Source organism: Lupinus angustifolius, chromosome LG02 (genome assembly GCF_001865875.1).
Source record: "Lupinus angustifolius cultivar Tanjil chromosome LG02, LupAngTanjil_v1.0, whole genome shotgun sequence".
NCBI classification, from domain to species: Eukaryota; Viridiplantae; Streptophyta; class Magnoliopsida; order Fabales; family Fabaceae; genus Lupinus; species Lupinus angustifolius.
Window position 1 is genome coordinate 23,205,065 of NC_032010.1, and position 26,292 is coordinate 23,231,356.

The 26,292-nt window shown below is 31.4% G+C and overlaps 3 protein-coding genes across 6 annotated transcripts; 2 read left to right on the top strand and 1 right to left on the bottom strand.

The window, feature by feature from the left end:
- On the top strand, window positions 1,590–2,786 carry LOC109329290. Its single transcript, XM_019562970.1, has 2 exons — window positions 1,590–2,003; window positions 2,293–2,786. Exons 1-2 carry the CDS (start codon window positions 1,637–1,639, stop codon window positions 2,751–2,753), a joined length of 828 nt encoding a protein of 275 aa, XP_019418515.1. The 5' UTR covers window positions 1,590–1,636; the 3' UTR covers window positions 2,754–2,786.
- LOC109340955 lies at window positions 11,021–23,306 on the top strand. Of its 4 annotated transcripts, XR_002106871.1 has the most exons (8): window positions 11,021–11,176; window positions 11,854–11,980; window positions 17,834–18,888; window positions 19,289–19,360; window positions 20,120–20,328; window positions 20,630–20,853; window positions 22,042–22,875; window positions 23,062–23,306. XR_002106871.1 is itself a non-coding variant. In XM_019578730.1 (7 exons), exons 2-7 carry the CDS (start codon window positions 11,916–11,918, stop codon window positions 22,784–22,786), a joined length of 2,370 nt encoding a protein of 789 aa, XP_019434275.1. In that variant the 5' UTR covers window positions 11,021–11,176; window positions 11,854–11,915; the 3' UTR covers window positions 22,787–23,306. The 4 variants fall into 4 exon arrangements, 2 of the variants coding, with proteins under 2 accessions (XP_019434275.1, XP_019434273.1); XM_019578730.1 differs by having other exon boundaries at window positions 22,042–23,306; XR_002106870.1 differs by lacking the exons at window positions 17,834–18,888; window positions 19,289–19,360; window positions 20,120–20,328; ... (1 more) ...; window positions 22,042–22,875; window positions 23,062–23,306 and adding exons at window positions 13,436–13,507; window positions 14,267–14,475; window positions 14,777–15,000; window positions 16,189–17,022; window positions 17,209–17,453 and having other exon boundaries at window positions 11,022–11,176; window positions 11,854–13,035.
- On the bottom strand, window positions 24,350–25,368 carry LOC109340994 (NDR1/HIN1-Like protein 3-like). The gene has a single exon (XM_019578781.1). The coding sequence runs from the start codon at window positions 25,282–25,284 to the stop codon at window positions 24,493–24,495; it is 792 nt and encodes a 263-aa protein (XP_019434326.1). The 5' UTR covers window positions 25,285–25,368; the 3' UTR covers window positions 24,350–24,492.

The window sequence follows — 26,292 nt, forward strand, 5'->3', positions numbered from 1 at the left end:
CACCATAGTCTTACTGTAAAGTATTGGTTGTCCAATTAAGTACTTATTTTGATAATATTATATCTATTAGTAGACCATTCAACTTTTTCAAAATTAATTTCTTAGATCTTTACTTCAAAAAATTAGTTTTTTTTATTGGATTCCTTTTGAGGTTTGATTTTTAATTTGCGTCATGTTGAACATGCCCTGATTTTAGTAGGGATGAGGTTAGTATAAGTAAAACTTGCACCATCCTTGTTTTGTTGACATCCTTGACACTATATATATATATATATATATATGATTTCTAATAACTTGAAAAATCAAACAATGGCATATTTTCTTTTAATTTCCTTTTTAAGTTCTTAGACTATTTCCTTGACATGGATAAGAGATACAAGTAGCCATAAAATATGTGTGCAGTTGATATAAATTATGTTTTTAGTTTCAGTTTATAAATTATAAGATTATAATCTTAAAATAATCTATTAAAATTATAATGTGTTTATGTTTGGGTATCTTAACTGAAAACTAAATATGAATTAATCTATTTTAGTTGGGTAAGGTAGAAATAATGTTTTTTACATAGTAAATTATAGAAAATTGTATGAAGTTATTTTTTTATGCTATGATTATTTAGTTGTTTTTACATTACTTTTAAATATATTTTTTAATATTTACCATTATATATTTTTACTATAAATTTATATTTTCTATATTGCATAACAAAGACTTAAAATATATTAAAATACAATACAATATAAAAATAAATAGCAATATTAAAAAACAACATGACACATGAATATATAGAAGTTGCTAAAATTGAATAACACAACAAAATAAATAATACATAAATGTCAAGTTTATGGGGGTAAAATGAGAAGTGGAAAAATTGAAGAAAAAAATAATTTAACCCAAAATAAATCCAACCCATGATCTTGGAGCTTCTACTTTTGGTTTTTTTTCAAAAAAAACTAAGTTTATAATTTTATTTAGTTACCAAATATACATAATTGTAATTTTAAGGTTATTTTTCAAAAAATAAGCAAAAATTCTAAGTTTTCATTCATACCAAACATGCACATATTCTCTTTTAGGATTTGGTAAAGCTTAACTAAGAGATTAATTAAATTCACATCCATAATACATAATGAATTCTTATTTTCTTTTTTATATTAAAATGACTAAGAATATTAAAAGAAGTGTCTAGGTTCAAATAAATGCAAAATTTATAAGGCTATATAATAAAAAATGGTTTTGAAAAGTTTTTAATTTACAATATTTTTTAAATATGTAAGAGTTTTTTCCTATTTTCTATTGACATTCTTATCTTTAAAGTTACAAAATTAAAATGATCTCACGAGGCCCACATTGAAATAAAGTGAAAATAATTATGACATGTGTTACTGGTAGGTTTGATTCAGCGATCGTCTGTATAGCGTACACATAATCACATAAATCCATTGTTTTTTGTCCCTGATTGGACACAAATCCACGGTATTGGATATATTGATTACTGTTAGATTATTTTCTTTCTTGTCATTTAAACAATTCTGTGACTATAAATAGAGACATGAGTATGCGTCTTTCCTCGTACTGTCGCTCACTCCTTTTGAATTTCTCCTGAATTCTATTACGAGTCTTCTTTTCCTATCTAATGAGCTTTCGTTTGTTTTCTGGTAGGGGTATGGCCCATGAGGATGGGAATATCCGTACTCTTGATTCTTTCAATCAGATGATGACTGATCATCAACCACTCGAGATTCACTCTAGGTCATCTCGAACCATATTGCGAACAAACCACAAAATTTCATATCCAAACAATAATCCTCCGATTGTTCAAAATACCAACCTCATGATGCAAGGATATCAAAACTATCCAAACCCTAGAAATTCCAGTCAACCTGTCATCAGCTTTATGTCGGCCCATCGTAACTATCTGAGTGCTAACAATTCAATTTTAGGCACCAATATGAGGATACAAGGAAACCAAAATTATCCTACTCTTAACGATTTCATTCAAGGTACAAAGTATAATCTTAATTTCTCCTCAAATTCCATATTTATTAATTATCCTAATATTTTTTGGTATAATCAAGACTATTATTTCACGGGTAAAAAAACTAATTCATTTAGGAGTAAGTATTTGTCTCTCTCAACAAATATCACTCTCAAAAGTTAAATACTTTATATTTTGGTATATATGTGCAGATCTAGCAGTGTTTTACACCATTATTTTCAACGTAAATGAATACGATCTATTAAATATTAATTATTATTAATTGAAATTTAATGTTATGATATTAAATGCAGGATCCAGCTATGGTAATGGTGCTGTTGGTGCTACAACTAGGAGGACCATGGTCCCTTTGGTCACTTATAGTAGTGACAATGGATACACAATGCTAGCAGCTACAAATGGTGCATTCACTCTTCTATATCTTCCAAAGGATACTCCACCAAACACAGTTTCAAACAATGTTCCTCCAACTATTCCATCCCATGTTGTAGCCTCTGCTGGAAACTCCACTCTCAACAATGTTCCTCCAACTCTTCCATCTCATGTTGTAGCCTCTGCTGGAAACTCCACTCTCAACAATATTCCTCCAACTATTCCATCTCATGTTGTAGCCTCTGCTGCTGGAAACTCCTCTCTCAACAACAATGTGAATTTGCAAGGTGATACAAGGAGGGAAACTGAACGGGTTGTGATTGATTTAGATGAGGAAAGTGAGGAAAATGAAGACAGCTTAGATCTCTCACTCCACCTTTGAATAATGAATGTTGATTTCAATATTATCACCCTTAAAGAAGACTTTTATGTATGCTAAATAGTAAATAATCATGTGTGATAATAATAATAAGACATGTCTTTATGTACTTTTTATGTTGTCTACCTTTTAATCAATGAATGAATCTCTTTTTAATGATGTTGATGATTTCATAGCATTTTAGATCCTCCAGTGGAGTTGGCTAGATTACTTGCTTTTGATATGGATGTGATTTCTATACCTTATGTTATTGGAGATTCTATGTAATTTTCTTCTTTCTTTTGATGGGTTTCCAACACTTTCTATCATAACAAAAATAATTACAAATTTGTTCTATCAATAGGAGCAATTTAAAAGATATTTGTCTCTTTACAAAGTAATCTACACTATTCTTGCACATAAAAATATGCTATTTCTCCCAGAAATACTCTTTTAATTGAATTTGCAATACATGTTCTTGAAGTCAGAATAAAATTTTAAATCAATCAGTTTTTTTTTTAATTTGAATTTGAGGAATCATATATTATCATTTTTGTTTGTTTTTAATTTTAATTGCCTTCAGTTTTTTATGTAAGATTGAGTTGGTGATAAATAAAAGATAAAGTAACGTATTAATAAATTTTAATTTTACTATTATTTTATCAATAAAAAATGAATAGAATTCTATATACACATTGCCAAAAAGTTAATATAATTCTATAAACGTAAAAGATCACATTAAGTAAAAAACAAAATTTTAAAAATGACACGATTATCATATTTCAAACCATACATTATTGTTAAATAATTTTATTTTTGCTGATCTAGCATTAAACGACTCATGGAAGTACTGAAACCCATTTAGGTGAAAGTTCAAGAAATTGCAATTTCCAATTTACACAATTATGGGCAAGGAAGATGGTTTGGTAAAAAAAAATACAAGTAACTGCCTTTTTCCATTTTCGAGGATCCCAATTGATCATTAATATACTAGATAATTTTAAACTGTATGAAAATTAAATCTATATATGTAACTGTTTAATGTATATTCTTTTAAAACAACTAGTTTAGTAGTAAATGATTGAAGTTCATAAACATGATATTACATATTTTTTTTGGTATTATTAAGGGTATCCTCTCAAGCTTTTTTTTTTTATATTTCCTATTTGATAATTGTTATATATATATGTAAAAGAAATTTGTCTTATAACCAAAAAAAATCGTCTTAGATTGTGGGTGAAAGATTTTTACTATTAAATACGTTCTTTGTATAGCAGGTTTATAGTTTTAATATTTAAATTAAAATGATTTAAATTACATTTAATGCTTGAATTTTCCAAAGGGATGCGTTTCAAGGCAAATATTAAAAAAAAATTCCCAGATAGCATTGATTTTTAAATTACATTTATATATTGCTTCCAGATGTATAAAAAGTTTTATATTATGCATATTATAACTGCCTTTCAACAGCTCTATTATTAATAAAACATTTAATGCACTATTTAAAAAATATTTTTTAGAAACAGCTGTTTAAAAATACTATATATACTCATATAAAAAATACTATACATATCAAGAGTTGTAAACTTTTAGTCATATATATAATTAAAAAATATGATAGGTTAGTTTATCTAGTTGATACATAAACATTATTTTTCGTTGGAGGGGTATGGGATTTTTTTTTGGGTACTTAAATGATATTACCTCACAATATAAATAAAAAACTAATACATTTTGGGTACGTGATTGTCATTCTAAATAAATATTGCTCATAAGAATCGAAAGTTAACATTTTGGTAATTCTAGAAATCTAGTTGGACCTTACACTACTTGACCAATATCTTGTTGGTTATACAAAGAGGATTAATTTTTTATCTAAATGGGAACACAAGACCCTAAGATAAAAAAATTATCAAAATAATTTAATTATAAATATAAAATAAATTATATCTACTGTATTTTTCTCCAAAAAATAGGGCAGTTATTTTAAACAAAGTTAAAGTAATTATTCATTTCTTGTGAATCAATTGTATCTTCTCCTAATATAGATAAAAAATTAAGAGAAAGATATTTTTATATTGTTAGTATATTATTCATTATTTATATTAATAATTTAGTTATGATTGACTTTTGAATAAAAGTAATATAAATGATAATAGATAATACATTAATTATGTATAAATATTTACATTATCAATGTATAGATATACGATAAAAAACTAAGAGAAAAATATGTATATATTGGCAGTATAAGAGTTTATTACATTGTCACTACATAATTCATCGTTGATTTTCAATCATCATTGACTCTTCAAAAATATATTTCAAATGAAGAGGTGAATTGTGCAATAATTATGTGTAAATCTTTATATTGTCAGTGCATAAATATTATACTAAAAAACTAATATGTTCTAGACACATGATTGTTCATTCTAATACAGATTTATACACGGTCTTTATATCATCAATCATTTATTTGTAATATTTTTTAAAATGTTGATGATTGTAAATGTGAATAGTAGATGATGTAGTAACAATATATAAAACTAATATACATAAATACATTTTTCTCTCTTTCATTATATACACTAGTTGGAAATGAGTTGTATGTGATTGAAATAATCATTGAATGTTTAAAGTTATTTTTTTATTGTTTTTTTCCTTCTTTTTTCATTAATATTCAGCAATGCAATTAATGTTCATTTAATATAACCCAATATTTTCACTGGCACTTACGTTACTTTCATTTCAATAAATTTATTATATAAGTTAATACTGATATAAATATATATAAAAATATAGAGCACAACTTTTAAAAAATAGAGTATATTAATGATGATAGTGGTGTTATTAAGCTAGCACTGCTCAATTTCTTGGTCATAATACTAGGTTAATGAGTGGCACTAATTGTTAATGATTGAACCAATTTACTCAATTTATATTAAAAATTTATAATATTAAATAACATTATTTAATAATAATATACTACAAATTAAAAAATAATATTAGCATACATAATTCAAAAACCATCAAAAAATGATTTCACTCCCACAAAATTTTAATAAGTTAAAAATATCATAATGAACATACGTTTTAAATTTAATTTGAACCTTAGCGCACATGTAAACTTAAAATTTAATTAATGAGCTAAAAAATTTCTATAACATAAATCAACAAATAACAAATATAATTGGTTAGATAAAAGGTTTGGACCGATCAAATATTCGATTTATAATTAAAATAGATTGGTCAAACTAATCAGTCTGAGCTGGTTTTTATATACTAGATGATAGTGACAAATTTAATTTTATAAGATAATAAGAATAAGATGTAAGATACAAATATAGATAAATAGTAGTTAAAATAGAGTACATCTAACTACTAAATTCTTTTATAATTGTTTATATTAGCGTTTTAATAGGCACAACTAACAATCCTTTTTTTTAATTTAATACTCTTATATTTAAAAGTTATATATAATATAGGTGACCAGGTTACTTGCAAAAATAGGGGTGTATTCTATTTATAAATTACACAATATAAATTGGAAATGCAAATTCTTAGTAAGGTTAAAATATGCATGAGAAACTCCATAATTTAATACTAATTATGTTTGTAATGTTAGTATAATAGTATAGATAAATATATATTTTATAACCCAAATTCTATTGAATTTTCTTTGATCTTATTTTTTACTAAAAACATCTCCACATGTTATGAGCCAATAACTAGTACATAAAATATGCATGACTGTCAAGTTCCATTATCAGATACTGAACTTTAATTTTTAGCCTTATAGGATAATGGACAATCTTATAAAGCATAACACAATTATACCAACTCTTTGTTAATTCTTTTATTGATCTTTGTATAATATTGATAATCATCTATTTTTTGAATAAATTACATAATAATATTGATAATAATCAAATTATCTTTGTATAATATTGATAATCACAAAAAGAAGAGAGTGATTTCATAATTAAATTCTATATACATATTTACGAATTATCAAATTATCCTAGCTAATGTATAATTAATTAATTATGAATAAATTACCACATCACCTCTTTGACGTTAATTTAACTATACTTATCATCTATATTTTTTTTAAAAGATTATATTTATCTCTCATATATGAGTAATTACTCTAATGTATATATATACATTGATGATTGTTTATGTATGTGTAAAAAAATACTTTTAATATTAACACGTTTATAACCTTAAGTTTCATAGAATGTTTTAAACATAATTTGATATTTAAATTATATTAATATATTTAACTGCATCTAAAGCTTGCTGAAATTTATAGTTGCCTTTCTGAATTTCAAAATAATTTTAAAACATTAACAATATTATTGTTTTCACTTTTCATGTTTGTTTGTTTTGTGATTTACATTTTTAGTTATAAAATTTTTATTAAATTTAAAATATATAATATTAGTTTTAAATGATATTTAAGATATAATATATTTGTTAAGTTTCTTTATTTTTGTGTAGATTGGTATTAAAATGAATCTTATTTTATTAAATTTATAATTTATAATACTACTTTTAAATGATATTTAAAGATATAATATATTTGTTAAGTTTCTTTATTTTTGTGTAGATTTGTATTAAAATGAATCTTAGTATCAACTTTATTTTAGTTTTAAACTATTTTTCCTGTGATTATAAAAAAAAAATTTGACGTTTAGTTTTTCTCTTCAAAGGGTTGACATCAATTCATTTTATTGTGTCCTATTATTTAAATTTGTCTATTTTTAACCTTATAGTAAAAGATAATTATTTAAATTTTAATCTATCATTTATTTTTAAAAATTTCCCATTTATACTTTTAGGTATATATATATAATTTTTTAACCCAACAATCTTCATTAATGCATTTCATTTTTTTTTTGCTATTTTATTTTTTTTAAATCAATATCAATTTTTTAGTTATTTCCATCATTAATGTATTTGATTATGATTATAATTAGTGCATTTGATTAAACTCATTTTTGATAGCTTAAATTGTAATTATCTTATTTTATTTATTTTATCTTAAGTTCTATACTTTTAAATTGTCTTGATTATAATCTAGCGTGTAATAATTATCCCCTATAAAGTCTCTATAAATCATCATACAATATTACAATGCAACAAGAAAATATCCTGCATGACATTTTTCTAATCAAATTAGTATCATGGCAATCAAAGCCATAAAGTTGAATAATTTTTTCATTTAAATTCTATCAATAATCATCAGGGGGAAAATTAGCATTATTATCACTCATGAGACACTAATGATAATTTATAAATTTCAATAAAAAATGAAAATAAAGAAGTTCATTAACTGTTCATAAGTTATCAGAGTAAGAATAAATGTTATCAATGAATGCATTTAATGAATTATACACTAAGATTTAATAGTCATAGTCTTGTATGGAAGATTCTCAAATTTGCCCCAAGGTTGTTGATTTATGGGAGTACATATATTATCTTATAATATATATCACATGATCATATTTTATGTTGTGATTGATTGAAGAAAAAATGTATTTAAATTAAAAAAATTAATTAAATATTTTCCTGAACAATCACAAATAATATCACATAAAGTAGTTTATCTTAAGAGAGAAGATGTACTTATTGGGTTATAGATCATCTTCATATGAATTGTGTTCGGTAAAAGATGTACTCCCTTCATTTATATAGATCCTCTTCTTATGAAGTTGTGTTTCTCTCGGATCTTGTTTTTAAAAGGATTGGTTGTGGTTTTGATTTTATTAATTAAAAAATGGGTTGATATTAGATGCTCCAAAATGATACGACCATGGTTGCTGTTTGGCAAAATTAATTTGTACATGTGAGTAAGGGTGGAAACAGGCCAGGCCGCCTATCAGGGGCCTATTACCTAGCCTATAACAGGCTAGGCCAGACCAGACTTTTTTGACGAACAGACCAGGCTTAGGCTTTCTAAAAAGCATATTTAGCTTAACAGGCCAGGCTTTAGGCCACCTAAAAGGCCTATAAAGCCTAACAGGCCGGCCTATTTAGTTATATTATATAAGAATGTTGAAATTATACTATTTTAATATAAGCAATATTATTATATATGTGTAATATTAATATAAAAATGTATATAAAAATATAATTTAATTATTAGAATTAGATGAGCCTAACTAAAAATAAGCCTATAAGCCCATTAAAATGTAGACACGGTAGCCTATTTCATGAGCATATAGTATAATAGGCCTTTAAACAGGCTAACAGGCCAGACCAGGCTTTTAAACAGGCCAGGCCTAGGCTTTGAAATTTTTTTTAAACAGGCTAACAGGCCAGGCCCAGGCTCCTATGTGCTATATAGGCTGGGCCTGTTTAAGGCAAAGCCTGGCCTGGCCTGGCCTGTTTCCACCCTTACATGTGAGTATGAACATTCGTGATTAATTTTTAGATAAAAAATCATTAGATGTGAATATATATTTAACTTATGATTTGGTTCAATATAATTTGTTTAAATTAAGATGTTTGGTATAACCTGATCCAGATATTATATGTTATTTCAGTTTGAATCAATTTTTTATTATAAAAGATTACTATTGCATATACATTTTCAAAACTCATATATAAAATGACTAACATTAAGCATAATACACATTAAAATATTAAGTGTAACACATAAAAAACAAACAATATGAACATTGATAACAAAAAAAAAACAGTGTTCAGTAGTAACAAAACAGAAGCAACAAAAATGATATACAACACTAAACATAAACAACGAAATCGACTAAAATCAGCAAAAAAAAAAACAATGTGACAACATCAAAACAGCAGCAAAAAAACAAGTGTTATATACTTATATAATTAAAGTATTAAACGTAAAGTTTTGTCATAGTACTTGAGTTCGGTTTGGATCGATATGGATTTTATAAATTCAACATAATCCAAACACATATTTTTTTTCATTTTTTATTTATTTTGGTCTGGTTTTAGTTGTAAATGTATAAGTTATTAAACTAGATTTTTTTTATAAAACTGGTTTTGTAACCAGGTGTAATTTAAAAAATTACAAAAAAATAATAATAGACTTTTTAGTTAAATATAACTAATTAATTTTTAGATAATGTTGAAGGATAAAGTTTTATATAAATTATTGAACTTTTTTTTATTACCAAGGATATTCCCTCAACTTTTTGAGTAAGAACTAATTCATTTCAAGGTTCGTCGTTGTCTCTCTTAATAAGTATCGTTCTCAACCATAGAATATTTTATTTTATCAATACTAATCCAAATAGTTTTATGAAAACTAGTTTTCAAACATTAATAACTCATTTTTAAAAGTCAGAAGCTCCATTTAATTTTTATTCAGTGAACTGCTCTAATAAATTATTAACTCATTCAAAATGTTATAGAGTATGTGATAAAGCTACAAGTTCTAGTTTAAGTGTAGATACTAGATAAATCATACCAACAATAATGTTAAATTGTAATTTATGAAATAGAGAAAAAGATGTATAGATTAACATTATAAGAGTTTTCTATACTATTATTGTATCATCGATGTTTTATTTTCAATCATTATTGACTATTTAAAAAGTAATTCAAATGAAGAATGAATTATATACTACTATGTATAAATCTTTATACTATCCATACATACATATTACACTCTATGAAATATCCATCAGGTGAAGTGTTACCCTGGGCCAGCCTGTGCAGGTGCGAACTACCAGGGTTCACAATCATAAGTGGTCCATTAAAAAAAAAATTGAATTTAATATTTTTATTTTATTTTTATTAATATGTTGAGTTTTATAAATTATATAATTATTTTAGTACATGTCATATTACTACTTTAACTTTGTTGAATAAACATAATAGTAGATACAAGGTAGTTAAAACTATATAAGACTTAACAAAATTCGATTGTAAATTGACAATTTGTTCAACTATATTTTTATGTAAATGTTTAGGACCATATTTTTTCACTTGAGTAAACCTCATATATGTTAGGCCTAACGCTACCTATCCTAAGGTTATTTGTTTACTCATTACACAATTCTATGAACTAATATGTTTATGGAAAGTGAAAGGGAATATGAGATGCTTTACCAAGAAAGCTAATAAAATTTGAGAAAATAATATATAATATTTTAAAAGTTTTATACATTCTCATTATATCGTAAAATTTGATGTTTGAAGCACGTGGCCCTCTTTCGGCAGTGGGCTCCACAATAGCACTGAGATGTCTGTCTTCCACTATGACTGTGTTTCTTTTGCATTGATGGTTGATACTGTGATCTATTCAGATTCCTTTATTCAATGTTTTTCTCTCTCTTCTCTCCAAAATTCTATTCTTTTCTCAAATCCAATCTCTGCCAAATGATTCTCTTACATGGTTCTTCGTTGAAATCCAAGTTCATAGCGTGCAATTCTCTTTCACTGCACCCTTTTCCTCGGTACACACCAAATTTCCCAACTTTATCAATTTCCCACTCTTTTTTTCTTCTTCATTGTCATTTTTGCCTATTGGGTATTCTCCTTGTTCATTCTATATCAACTGTTTTTGGGTTTTGATACCAACTTTATACTACTTGTTGAAAAAAATCCTTACTTTCTATAACCGATTTTGCTGTTGGGTTTTCTACCTCTCTCTTCAATTTTGCTTCTTTTATGTTAAATTTCATTGCTTTATGCATCTTCAACCATTGTTCTTCATATAGGGTTGTGAAGCTTGCAGTTTCATGTGCATTTTCTTTTTCTCTGCTTGTTTCTAAGTTTGAATTGGTTTTCCTTTATCAACTGTGGTCGGTGCTGTTTGTTGCTGTGTTGATTTTATTAAAATTGTTTTCTTCAGTGTGTTCATCAGATGCATTTCTGTTTGATTTAATTCCTGAATGAAAATTGATGGATGCATTTCATAATGATGATTTTCATGGCCACTATAATGTCTACCAGTTTTCTAGACCTGATGTATTGAATTTTATGTGTTTGAATCTGGTTTCTATGATGTGAAAACACTTCTGATCTGTATTTTTCTTGTGGCAAATTGTTACTAGGTTCATTATCTTTACTACTTGTGTGTATGATTAATCTAATGTTTGTCTAATATATATTATGCTGAATGAATCTGCAGATAGGATACTTGGTCTAGAATTTCCATAAAGGGAAAGCCAAAGCACTATAGGGTTGGGGATAATGGGGGCCTCAAGCTCCAAAATGGAGGAAGATAAGGCACTGCAACTGTGCCGCGAAAGGAAGAAGTTTGTTAGGCTAGCACTTGATGGACGGTGCTCGCTAGCCGCTGCTCATGTTTCATATATCCAGTCACTGAAAAACATAGGAACAGCTCTGATAAAATTCTCAGAACCTGAAGCACCAGTTGAGTCTTCCTTATACACTTCCACCAATGCAACACCAGAACCACTTCCTTTAACTGAGAGGGCGATTTCACGGTTATCTTTCTCGTCATCATCAATATCACAACGTGTCGATGCACCTGAAACATTTTCTCCAACTCCCTCCCCTCCAAGTTCTAGTAAGTTCCAAGTGAATCATATGAGATTTAGCAGCATTTCTTCTAAAAAGGTTGAAGAAAAACCACATGTGTCGGTTATTGGGACAGTAACATCATCAAGTACTCCACAAAATGCCACCCCTCGTTTCACTGAAAGGTCTGAAACACCAGCATCTGAAGATTCTTCTCTTCCAGCTGGAACTCCACATTGGGATTTCTTTGGTCTTTTTAATCCAATTGACCATCAATTTTCTTTTCAAGAAGGGAAGGAGATGCACCTAGATGCGAGGCATGGTGATGATGTAGCAAAACTAAGGGTGGAGGAGGGAATTCCGGAGTTGGAAGATGATGAAGAGATGGCCTCTTCTCATGGAAATGAAGGCTCTCATGTCTCTGAAGATGAATTCGATGACGAGCCTACCACAGAAACCTTAGTCCAAAGATTTGAAAATCGTAATAGAGTTAATGAATGCATTCAAGCAAATAGTTTACCCGTCACAACTAAGCATGTAACAGGGGATTCAGCTTCTGAAGTTGAATTAGTAAACGATGAGAAAGGAAACTCTCCTCATTTATCACCTCCAAAGACAGCACCTGCAGTAGATTTGCCACCACCTGAAATACATAAACCAGAGCACGAAGAAAATGATAGCGAAAACAAAGTTTGCCCTAAGAATTTCTTTTCAAGCATAAAAGACATTGAAGTTCTCTTTAATAAAGCTTCTGAGTCTGGTAGAGAGGTTCCAAGGATGCTTGAAGCAAATAAGTTTCACTTTCGCCCGATATTCCCAGGGAAAGAAAGTAAGCTTTCTGGTTCCTATCCCTCTATCTGTTTGTGTTTCAATGACCATCTGAGGAATATTAGATACAAGCAGTTGTTAGCAACATCCAATTAAAATACAATGAAGAAGTGTTGTATGGCATGTTCTTTTCCTGAAATATGTTATTCATGCCGCTTCTGTAGACTACTTATAAAATGCTCTTAAGACACTTGGCCAAAAATTGAAAATAGGGAATATACCCCATAGACCAGGTACATGTAGGGACCATGGTACATGTTTTACTAAATATTTGTTGTTGGTGAAGCTGTTTAAAAACTATTTTCTGTTTCAAGAAGGCATTTGAAAGTTTCTACTCATTGATGTTGTAATACTATAGTTCGTTTGAAGATGCTAAACCAGGTCATTCTTAATTGTAACAGATGGATCCATGGTATCCTCATATTTGAAGGCATGTTTCTCATGTGGGGAAGACCCAAGTCAACTTCCAGAAGGTATTTTTCTCTAGTCATTTTTTACTATTGAATGCTGCATTTTCCTAGATATTAATGACCTTGTTGGGTTGGACCAATTCTCTTGTTACTTCTGAAAGTATTCCTTAGGATTATGTCATTAATGCAAATTCTACTATGAAATCTGAGTATTGTTGATATTTTAAAATTATTGGTTGTTTTGCAATGTTACATTGTTAATCCATATCATAGAGATTCAACAAAGTTTTAAGTTGGTTGTTGACTACTTAATACAACCTTCACCTTTTATTTGGGCTTAGGACCAACTATGTATAGCATCAAGGACTCATAGGCAGGTTTAGTCTGAATTCTAGAATCACACCTTAGGTGATTTAGGCATGTATGGATGAGACCTTTAAAAGCCTTACGAAGAGTAGATTAAATGAAGGTTTGTCCAATTTCTAGAGGCAAATGGAGGCCAAGAAAAATGATGACTAAGCGATTAGGAAATATTTAGAGATTAATGTTTTGTCAACAAACATAATTTATGATAGGGCTTTATATCGTAGTTCTATCCATGTAGTTGACCTCACTTAGTGGGACTAAGGCTTGGTTGTTATGCTACAATGTGTTGTGGAGAATCTAGACAACAGAGACTCCATTATATAATTGGGGTATGTGAGATGTAATTGATTTTGTCCTTTCCTACTGTTTTTTTTTCATTTAAACACTCATTCCTGTTAGCTGAAAGCTATATTTGAAATTCAATATCTAATTTTTTTCTTCTTTAAATCTCCCAAGAACCTGCTCAAAACTCGGTTAAGTACTTAACTTGGCATAGGACGACATCATCTCGATCATCCTCAAACATATTGGGAGCAAACTCAAAAGATGATATGGAGGACCATGTAAATAATCTCTTTGACACTTCCTGTATGATCTCTGGAAGCCACGCGTCAACCTTAGATAGGCTGTATGCTTGGGAAAAGAAGCTCTATGATGAAGTGAAGGTATTGTGCATATTTATCTGCAATTACGTAAACCTTTGTATATTTCCTGGACATTACATTTTGATGATAGTATGTTGGAATAGTCCTGGTTTGGATCTTAGACTAGTTCGGCAGGGGATCACGATATCTTGGTGATCTTCTCTATCAATGAATAGGGAATTCATTTTGAAATCGTTCGCCCTGCACCCCCGAAAGTTATTCTGTTGACAATTAAGTATTTTAAACAGATAGGTAAATGCATAGAAAGTGGGCATTTTTATTTCTGTTTGCTAATATTATTGTTTGTTTCTGTGAGTTACAGGCTAGTGAGATTGTCAGAAAGGAATACGACACGAAGTGTAAAATCTTAAGGCACCTGGAATCACAAGGAGAAAAGACCTCCACAATTGATAAAACTCGTGCTATAGTCAAGGATCTTCACTCAAGAATCATAGTTTCAATTCACAGGATATACTCTATATCAAAGAGGATTGAGGAATTACGGGACAAAGAGCTTCAGCCACAACTAGAGGAGTTGATTGAAGGGTATTATTATATAGGTTCTGCTTGCTTTATGATGCGTTTGAGTGTTTTATGCCGTCATGTACTGCCTTTATAATACATTTGTATATCCATAATGGCATAAAATGTGCATCATGAAGAGTAATCAGAAAACTCTTCACTAAACAGAAATTATTTAAGAACACTGCTTTCCTTCTTCTCTTCAAATGTAGAAGCTATTTGTTAGGACATAGGGAAAGTAGTTACGATAAGGCGAAGCAATTAGTTAGTTATAAGAATTGCGGAAGTTAAGTTGGTAGAGACAGTAGTTAGTTATTAGGGCTGAGTGTAGATAAATAGAGGGAAGAGGTTAAAACGGAGACTCATACTGAATTGTATCTTTGTAATAACCATGCAAGTGCTCGGTTGGACAACGGTGGCCCTTTGTGAAGGTGAAACCCTTAGATTTCCTCATTTTCAGTCAAGAAATAAAACTCTCATTCTTCTTTCTCTGCTTTCTATCAGTTTCTTCATTTGCTTGTTTGGGTTCCTAACACTAACAGTCCCTGTGTTGTGTCCAAGTTCTTGCATAGGTAGACGACGTAGTGTCATTGGTTCGGCTGGGGAGGGGGGCTTAAAATGTCAAAACATCAAAACCTTTTGTCCAAATTAGGAGTATTGTTACTAGGTTTTTTCTTTTCGGATGATGGTGGAAATTACATTAAAGAGAGAGAAACTGTACAGGAGAAAGGGGGCATGCACTTGATACTACTCAAAATAAGCCCATTCTAACTCCTATGGCTTTAGTGTGCTTAACTTTCCTTAAATTTGGATGCTGTGACCTAATTTTGATCGTATGCAAAATGTTGAAGCAACAATTTCCAACATAGATGCTTTTTTCTAGAAATGGCGGAATTTTGAGCCTGACAAAAAAAATTCAACTTTGTTATAGTTTAATGTAATTGATAGTTTTCCATGTATTGGTGTTAACTGTTAAGTTTAACTTCGGTAATACCCTAAACAAGATTGTTGGCTTTCTGTTTTGTAACTCACTGATGCACTAACAACCTTTATATGCCATTTTAATAAATTTGGACCAGTAAGCAACTTACTAGAGTTTATCCAGTCAATAATCATTGAGATGTATTGCTCACATATGTAAACTTGTGTAATTTATTACGAACTTCTTGCATTTGTATTTTATCCGTTTCTTCTGTTTTGCTTCAATGACAGGTTAAGTCGGATGTGGGAAGTGATGTTTGAATGCCACATGCTTCAATTTCAGATCATGTCAGCAACATATCACAACAGCCATGCTAGAATCACCATGCATTCTGAATTACATAGGCAGATTATTGCCTATCTTGAAGATGAACTTCACTTTCTATCATCAAACCTCACCGGATGGATCGAAGCCCAGAAATCCTATCTAGAGGCTTTAACAGGATGGCTTCAAAAATGTGTTTCCCTTCAACAAAAATCATCCAAGAGAAAAAGGATGCCCCAATCTGAAGTCCTGCGATATTATGGCCCTCCAATTTATGCCACCTGTTATGTCTGGCTGGAAAAGCTTGGTAAACTACCCATCAAGGATGTTACGGATTCCATTAAGAGTTTAGCGGCTGATACTGCTCGGTTCTTGCCACACCAAGATAAGAATGAGCGGAAAGGTGTGAATCATCGTCGTATGCCAGCGTGGAAGGATGATATTGTTGGTGAATCATCAAATAATCTATTGAGCGATGACATCTCAGAGGACTGGGTCTCAGGTTTTGATCGATTTCGGGCAAGCTTGACCAGGTTTCTTGGTCAATTAAATAGTTTATCCAGTTCTTCTGTGAAAATGTATGCAGAACTTAGACAAGACATTCAGAATGCTAAGAGCAGTTACCATCGGTGGAATTCACAGTCTCAAAATGGTAAATTGAATTCTCAATCTCAAGAGGATCAATCGAAGTCACAATCTCAAGTTGATTAGTCAGAAAAAGAAACAATCCAAGCAATGAGAGAACAATTGCATGCATCATTGCTGAGTTGCAGAATTATAGCTATAGTCATGTTATTTGCACACCACATTTGTTACACCATCTTTACACATTTCTTGTTTAAAAAAGAGAGTGAGAAAAGGTGTTGATAAAAATGGAACTGAGGTGAGAATGGTGTGATAAAAATGGTGTGCAAATAACAATATTGTTAGAATTCTGTGTTGAGCATTGGAATGATGAGTTTTAGGCACAAACAAGCCCATTTGGTGGAGTATTTATACACGAAAATTTGTAATAAAGATAGCACTGGTTTGCACAAGTTTAGTTCTTTTAAGAATAGATTGGTTTGTATACAGAATTGGTGTATAAGTTGTAAGTACTAGGTTCTGATGAAGAAATTTTGGTGTGCAAGAGACAGAACTTGTAAAGTGCCATTTTTTTAAGCCATGGTTTTGTGGCAAGACCTGTACTTTCCTTCTTCATTTTATTTATCAATGTTATCTTTTCATTTTATGTTTATGCATATATAGCTATAGGTTAATATTTATCTGAATCTTAGAAGGAAATAGCATTCAGATGCTTAGAGCCCTTGTAATAGGCCATTTTCACTATATTAAACTCCTGAGACAAGTAACCTCATCGACTTTTTTCTGCATCATTTCTCTGTTTGTTTTCACCTTTTCTTTGGTAATTTCTACCCTTTTCTGTTCGTTACTCAAAAATAAAATTTGGACAAGTATTAAGAATTTGTTGGCTGTGAAACTACATGACTTATTGAAAGCAAGGCTTGATCTGTTCCACTATTTCAGATTAGGTATATATCCAAATATCTATTGATTTTGACTTAGTATACATTTAGTAAGGCCTTTTCCCCTACCAAAAGAAGTAAAAAGGTTTGTTAGGCTAGCACTTGATGGACGGTGCTCGCTAGCCGCTGCTCATGTTTCATATATCCAGTCACTGAAAAACATAGGAACAGCTCTGATAAAATTCTCAGAACCTGAAGCACCAGTTGAGTCTTCCTTATACACTTCCACCAATGCAACACCAGAACCACTTCCTTTAACTGAGAGGGCGATTTCACGGTTATCTTTCTCGTCATCATCAATATCACAACGTGTCGATGCACCTGAAACATTTTCTCCAACTCCCTCCCCTCCAAGTTCTAGTAAGTTCCAAGTGAATCATATGAGATTTAGCAGCATTTCTTCTAAAAAGGTTGAAGAAAAACCACATGTGTCGGTTATTGGGACAGTAACATCATCAAGTACTCCACAAAATGCCACCCCTCGTTTCACTGAAAGGTCTGAAACACCAGCATCTGAAGATTCTTCTCTTCCAGCTGGAACTCCACATTGGGATTTCTTTGGTCTTTTTAATCCAATTGACCATCAATTTTCTTTTCAAGAAGGGAAGGAGATGCACCTAGATGCGAGGCATGGTGATGATGTAGCAAAACTAAGGGTGGAGGAGGGAATTCCGGAGTTGGAAGATGATGAAGAGATGGCCTCTTCTCATGGAAATGAAGGCTCTCATGTCTCTGAAGATGAATTCGATGACGAGCCTACCACAGAAACCTTAGTCCAAAGATTTGAAAATCGTAATAGAGTTAATGAATGCATTCAAGCAAATAGTTTACCCGTCACAACTAAGCATGTAACAGGGGATTCAGCTTCTGAAGTTGAATTAGTAAACGATGAGAAAGGAAACTCTCCTCATTTATCACCTCCAAAGACAGCACCTGCAGTAGATTTGCCACCACCTGAAATACATAAACCAGAGCACGAAGAAAATGATAGCGAAAACAAAGTTTGCCCTAAGAATTTCTTTTCAAGCATAAAAGACATTGAAGTTCTCTTTAATAAAGCTTCTGAGTCTGGTAGAGAGGTTCCAAGGATGCTTGAAGCAAATAAGTTTCACTTTCGCCCGATATTCCCAGGGAAAGAAAGTAAGCTTTCTGGTTCCTATCCCTCTATCTGTTTGTGTTTCAATGACCATCTGAGGAATATTAGATACAAGCAGTTGTTAGCAACATCCAATTAAAATACAATGAAGAAGTGTTGTATGGCATGTTCTTTTCCTGAAATATGTTATTCATGCCGCTTCTGTAGACTACTTATAAAATGCTCTTAAGACACTTGGCCAAAAATTGAAAATAGGGAATATACCCCATAGACCAGGTACATGTAGGGACCATGGTACATGTTTTACTAAATATTTGTTGTTGGTGAAGCTGTTTAAAAACTATTTTCTGTTTCAAGAAGGCATTTGAAAGTTTCTACTCATTGATGTTGTAATACTATAGTTCGTTTGAAGATGCTAAACCAGGTCATTCTTAATTGTAACAGATGGATCCATGGTATCCTCATATTTGAAGGCATGTTTCTCATGTGGGGAAGACCCAAGTCAACTTCCAGAAGGTATTTTTCTCTAGTCATTTTTTACTATTGAATGCTGCATTTTCCTAGATATTAATGACCTTGTTGGGTTGGACCAATTCTCTTGTTACTTCTGAAAGTATTCCTTAGGATTATGTCATTAATGCAAATTCTACTATGAAATCTGAGTATTGTTGATATTTTAAAATTATTGGTTGTTTTGCAATGTTACATTGTTAATCCATATCATAGAGATTCAACAAAGTTTTAAGTTGGTTGTTGACTACTTAATACAACCTTCACCTTTTATTTGGGCTTAGGACCAACTATGTATAGCATCAAGGACTCATAGGCAGGTTTAGTCTGAATTCTAGAATCACACCTTAGGTGATTTAGGCATGTATGGATGAGACCTTTAAAAGCCTTACGAAGAGTAGATTAAATGAAGGTTTGTCCAATTTCTAGAGGCAAATGGAGGCCAAGAAAAATGATGACTAAGCGATTAGGAAATATTTAGAGATTAATGTTTTGTCAACAAACATAATTTATGATAGGGCTTTATATCGTAGTTCTATCCATGTAGTTGACCTCACTTAGTGGGACTAAGGCTTGGTTGTTATGCTACAATGTGTTGTGGAGAATCTAGACAACAGAGACTCCATTATATAATTGGGGTATGTGAGATGTAATTGATTTTGTCCTTTCCTACTGTTTTTTTTTCATTTAAACACTCATTCCTGTTAGCTGAAAGCTATATTTGAAATTCAATATCTAATTTTTTTCTTCTTTAAATCTCCCAAGAACCTGCTCAAAACTCGGTTAAGTACTTAACTTGGCATAGGACGACATCATCTCGATCATCCTCAAACATATTGGGAGCAAACTCAAAAGATGATATGGAGGACCATGTAAATAATCTCTTTGACACTTCCTGTATGATCTCTGGAAGCCACGCGTCAACCTTAGATAGGCTGTATGCTTGGGAAAAGAAGCTCTATGATGAAGTGAAGGTATTGTGCATATTTATCTGCAATTACGTAAACCTTTGTATATTTCCTGGACATTACATTTTGATGATAGTATGTTGGAATAGTCCTGGTTTGGATCTTAGACTAGTTCGGCAGGGGATCACGATATCTTGGTGATCTTCTCTATCAATGAATAGGGAATTCATTTTGAAATCGTTCGCCCTGCACCCCCGAAAGTTATTCTGTTGACAATTAAGTATTTTAAACAGATAGGTAAATGCATAGAAAGTGGGCATTTTTATTTCTGTTTGCTAATATTATTGTTTGTTTCTGTGAGTTACAGGCTAGTGAGATTGTCAGAAAGGAATACGACACGAAGTGTAAAATCTTAAGGCACCTGGAATCACAAGGAGAAAAGACCTCCACAATTGATAAAACTCGTGCTATAGTCAAGGATCTTCACTCAAGAATCATAGTTTCAATTCACAGGATATACTCTATATCAAAGAGGATTGAGGAATTACGGGACAAAGAGCTTCAGCCACAACTAGAGGAGTTGATTGAAGGGTATTATTATATAGGTTCTGCTTGCTTTATGATGCGTTTGAGTGTTTTATGCCGTCATGTACTGCCTTTATAATACATTTGTATATCCATAATGGCATAAAATGTGCATCATGAAGAGTAATCAGAAAACTCTTCACTAAACAGAAATTATTTAAGAACACTGCTTTCCTTCTTCTCTTCAAATGTAGAAGCTATTTGTTAGGACATAGGGAAAGTAGTTACGATAAGGCGAAGCAATTAGTTAGTTATAAGAATTGCGGAAGTTAAGTTGGTAGAGACAGTAGTTAGTTATTAGGGCTGAGTGTAGATAAATAGAGGGAAGAGGTTAAAACGGAGACTCATACTGAATTGTATCTTTGTAATAACCATGCAAGTGCTCGGTTGGACAACGGTGGCCCTTTGTGAAGGTGAAACCCTTAGATTTCCTCATTTTCAGTCAAGAAATAAAACTCTCATTCTTCTTTCTCTGCTTTCTATCAGTTTCTTCATTTGCTTGTTTGGGTTCCTAACACTAACAGTCCCTGTGTTGTGTCCAAGTTCTTGCATAGGTAGACGACGTAGTGTCATTGGTTCGGCTGGGGAGGGGGGCTTAAAATGTCAAAACATCAAAACCTTTTGTCCAAATTAGGAGTATTGTTACTAGGTTTTTTCTTTTCGGATGATGGTGGAAATTACATTAAAGAGAGAGAAACTGTACAGGAGAAAGGGGGCATGCACTTGATACTACTCAAAATAAGCCCATTCTAACTCCTATGGCTTTAGTGTGCTTAACTTTCCTTAAATTTGGATGCTGTGACCTAATTTTGATCGTATGCAAAATGTTGAAGCAACAATTTCCAACATAGATGCTTTTTTCTAGAAATGGCGGAATTTTGAGCCTGACAAAAAAAATTCAACTTTGTTATAGTTTAATGTAATTGATAGTTTTCCATGTATTGGTGTTAACTGTTAAGTTTAACTTCGGTAATACCCTAAACAAGATTGTTGGCTTTCTGTTTTGTAACTCACTGATGCACTAACAACCTTTATATGCCATTTTAATAAATTTGGACCAGTAAGCAACTTACTAGAGTTTATCCAGTCAATAATCATTGAGATGTATTGCTCACATATGTAAACTTGTGTAATTTATTACGAACTTCTTGCATTTGTATTTTATCCGTTTCTTCTGTTTTGCTTCAATGACAGGTTAAGTCGGATGTGGGAAGTGATGTTTGAATGCCACATGCTTCAATTTCAGATCATGTCAGCAACATATCACAACAGCCATGCTAGAATCACCATGCATTCTGAATTACATAGGCAGATTATTGCCTATCTTGAAGATGAACTTCACTTTCTATCATCAAACCTCACCGGATGGATCGAAGCCCAGAAATCCTATCTAGAGGCTTTAACAGGATGGCTTCAAAAATGTGTTTCCCTTCAACAAAAATCATCCAAGAGAAAAAGGATGCCCCAATCTGAAGTCCTGCGATATTATGGCCCTCCAATTTATGCCACCTGTTATGTCTGGCTGGAAAAGCTTGGTAAACTACCCATCAAGGATGTTACGGATTCCATTAAGAGTTTAGCGGCTGATACTGCTCGGTTCTTGCCACACCAAGATAAGAATGAGCGGAAAGGTGTGAATCATCGTCGTATGCCAGCGTGGAAGGATGATATTGTTGGTGAATCATCAAATAATCTATTGAGCGATGACATCTCAGAGGACTGGGTCTCAGGTTTTGATCGATTTCGGGCAAGCTTGACCAGGTTTCTTGGTCAATTAAATAGTTTATCCAGTTCTTCTGTGAAAATGTATGCAGAACTTAGACAAGACATTCAGAATGCTAAGAGCAGTTACCATCGGTGGAATTCACAGTCTCAAAATGGTAAATTGAATTCTCAATCTCAAGAGGATCAATCGAAGTCACAATCTCAAGTTGATTAGTCAGAAAAAGAAACAATCCAAGCAATGAGAGAACAATTGCATGCATCATTGCTGAGTTGCAGAATTATAGCTATAGTCATGTTATTTGCACACCACATTTGTTACACCATCTTTACACATTTCTTGTTTAAAAAAGAGAGTGAGAAAAGGTGTTGATAAAAATGGAACTGAGGTGAGAATGGTGTGATAAAAATGGTGTGCAAATAACAATATTGTTAGAATTCTGTGTTGAGCATTGGAATGATGAGTTTTAGGCACAAACAAGCCCATTTGGTGGAGTATTTATACACGAAAATTTGTAATAAAGATAGCACTGGTTTGCACAAGTTTAGTTCTTTTAAGAATAGATTGGTTTGTATACAGAATTGGTGTATAAGTTGTAAGTACTAGGTTCTGATGAAGAAATTTTGGTGTGCAAGAGACAGAACTTGTAAAGTGCCATTTTTTTAAGCCATGGTTTTGTGGCAAGACCTGTACTTTCCTTCTTCATTTTATTTATCAATGTTATCTTTTCATTTTATGTTTATGCATATATAGCTATAGGTTAATATTTATCTGAATCTTAGAAGGAAATAGCATTCAGATGCTTAGAGCCCTTGTAATAGGCCATTTTCACTATATTAAACTCCTGAGACAAGTAACCTCATCGACTTTTTTCTGCATCATTTCTCTGTTTGTTTTCACCTTTTCTTTGGTAATTTCTACCCTTTTCTGTTCGTTACTCAAAAATAAAATTTGGACAAGTATTAAGAATTTGTTGGCTGTGAAACTACATGACTTATTGAAAGCAAGGCTTGATCTGTTCCACTATTTCAGATTAGGTATATATCCAAATATCTATTGATTTTGACTTAGTATACATTTAGTAAGGCCTTTTCCCCTACCAAAAGAAGTAAAAAGTATTCACTTTGTAAAAATATCAGAAGGCTTACTAAATTATTGGTAAAACTGTTATTTTCATATTTTAAATTAATTGTTTGTCTTTTTTGACTGTATCAAATTAAAATTACTCTAATATCCATCCTGTTGCTAGTTATTTACTACTTATTGACTTTTTTTTGGGTACATACTACCTATTGACTTATTGATTATACTTAATTTATTAGATAGATATTTAAAAAAACAAATTCGATAGGATGAGTATATGAATCTTGACTATTTCATTTGTCTATTCAAACCTTCTTATGTAAGTAATAGTATAAAGTTCTTTCCATAAAAACACTATTTACTCTTAAATATACTTATACAACACATGAATGATAAATAAAAATAAACTTACTTACGTAAAAAAAAAATACACATTAGTTAAATATAAGGAAGAAAAATGTATACACCAATAATATATAAGTTTTATATATTATCACTGTATCATTATTATCTAAATATAATCGTTAATTCTTATCATTTATGTGTCATTATACAGTCAAGGTTTGTTAATGTAGCTGAAAAGGAATTGGCCTAAGGAGTAAAAAAACAAGTGCGGTGCTGATTTTATCAAAGCAAGTTTTGCTTCAGAAAGCACCAATTAACACATTCATGAAAAATGATACAAGCAAAATCAAATTAAATAGCAACATAATGTCAAATGATACAATCAATTAAGGTATCAAATATTACTACAAATTAAATAAAAGAATTATTTGATCCTAATTCTATACTCAAATAAACACTCCCCTTTCAATTTTATTTTTCATATTTTCATATTTTCACTTCCCAAATATATTGACTCTGTAATTACAGTGCTTAGATTCAACCTTAGCCTCTGTCGTTAACTTATCAACAGTAACATCACACTTAACCTTAATATTAATTTTCCATGTCTCTATAACCCCCACTTTTATTTTAACTGGTATTTTCAATTTAACGGTAAACGGTACCTTCTGTTTGTTCTGTTCCTCTTCCAACGACGTTCGATCAGAATCTTTCAGCTTTATTGCGTGACCCTTTAACGCCACCTTAAACACCGTTACATTATTTGACGGTTGATAAAACGCCGGCAACACTCCGTTACACAATTCCACGTCGTTGAAGAAGATCTCAGCGGAGCTATCTTTCATGTAACGGATCCCGATTTTTCGGTTAGGGTTATTTGCAATGACGGTGACGTTGAGTTTCGGCGATAACGACGCCGCGGACGACGGCGATGTGAGGTTCAGTCCTGCGATCGCGATGCTCTCGATGGAGTAAACGATCGCCGTTGGTCGGAAAACGAGGTAGAAAACAGCGGCGGCGATGACGAGGAGGATGATGAGAGTGAAGAGGATTCCGATGAACCAACAACAGAAGCGGCAACGAGGTTTGTTGCGGATAGCGTGTTGGTTGTACTTGACGGCGTTTTCCGGCGGCGGAATGCGGTAGACTTGTTCCTTGGGAATCTTGATGACGTAGGTTCCAGGTGGAGTGGGAGAAGCGGCAACGAGAGCCAGTTTATGAGACGGCGTCGTTTCGTGTTCGGGAGAAGAAGGAGACGAGTTGAATGGGTGAACTCGTTCAGCCATTGAGTCAGTGAGTAACGAGTTAGAAAATTCTGAAAAATGAAAATAAAAATGAAAATGGAAAAGGGAATGAGTGTCAACATAGCATTGGGGGTATAAGTAGTAAATAGTTTCCGCGTAGAATTACACGTAGGAATATATATGGAAATTAAATTATGACTCTGTTTTAAAAAAAGTATATATATAGTTTTAGTAATATAATAATAATAATAATAATAAGGGTATATATTTTTATAATTTAAGGAAAAATAATATAGATTTTATTATTTATACTAAAAAAGGAAGATCTCTCAATGCCATGGACCATAAAAGGTATATTGTTTTTTTTTTTGTTAAACATCCAATCACATTGTGACAGTTTGTTATAAACTTCTTTATTTTTTACTATGATTAAATTGAATACTACTTCTATATTTGTTGAGTACCTTAGAAGAGAAGAAAAAGAAAGATAAAAACTACAACGTGTGAAAGCATCATTGCTATATTTTTAATAACCTACAATAACGATTTCATTGTTTATCTTATTCATTAACTTTTTATATTTACTATTACATATGACAAAAAGAATGGTTTTTTGTAAATTTTTGAGTAAATAAAAAATGTTGAAGCACAAAAAGGATGAAATAAATTATAACTTACTTGAAAGTGGAAGAGAGTAAGGGGTTGATGAGAAAGAGAAGAGTATTGTGAAAAGGGATGTGAAAAGAAGAAGAGGAGAAGAAAGTGAGTAATGTGGAGTTATAGATAGTTGGTAAGAGTGGGAGAGAATATAATGACATGATTGTGGAATGAAATATGCTCCTTAGAACAAAATAAATTCAATAATAATATTTCAGAAATGAGGGGTACAGGTCACATAAGGTTGTCAATCAATGTTTGGCTGTCGCCTTATGGGTTTCTCCATATTAGATTTCATCATATTATTTTCATAAGCACTGCGAAGCGACTTTCATAGGTAAGTTCTAGTTTGGAAGTTGGATTGTGGAGAGGAATGGAGAGAGATGGAACGTT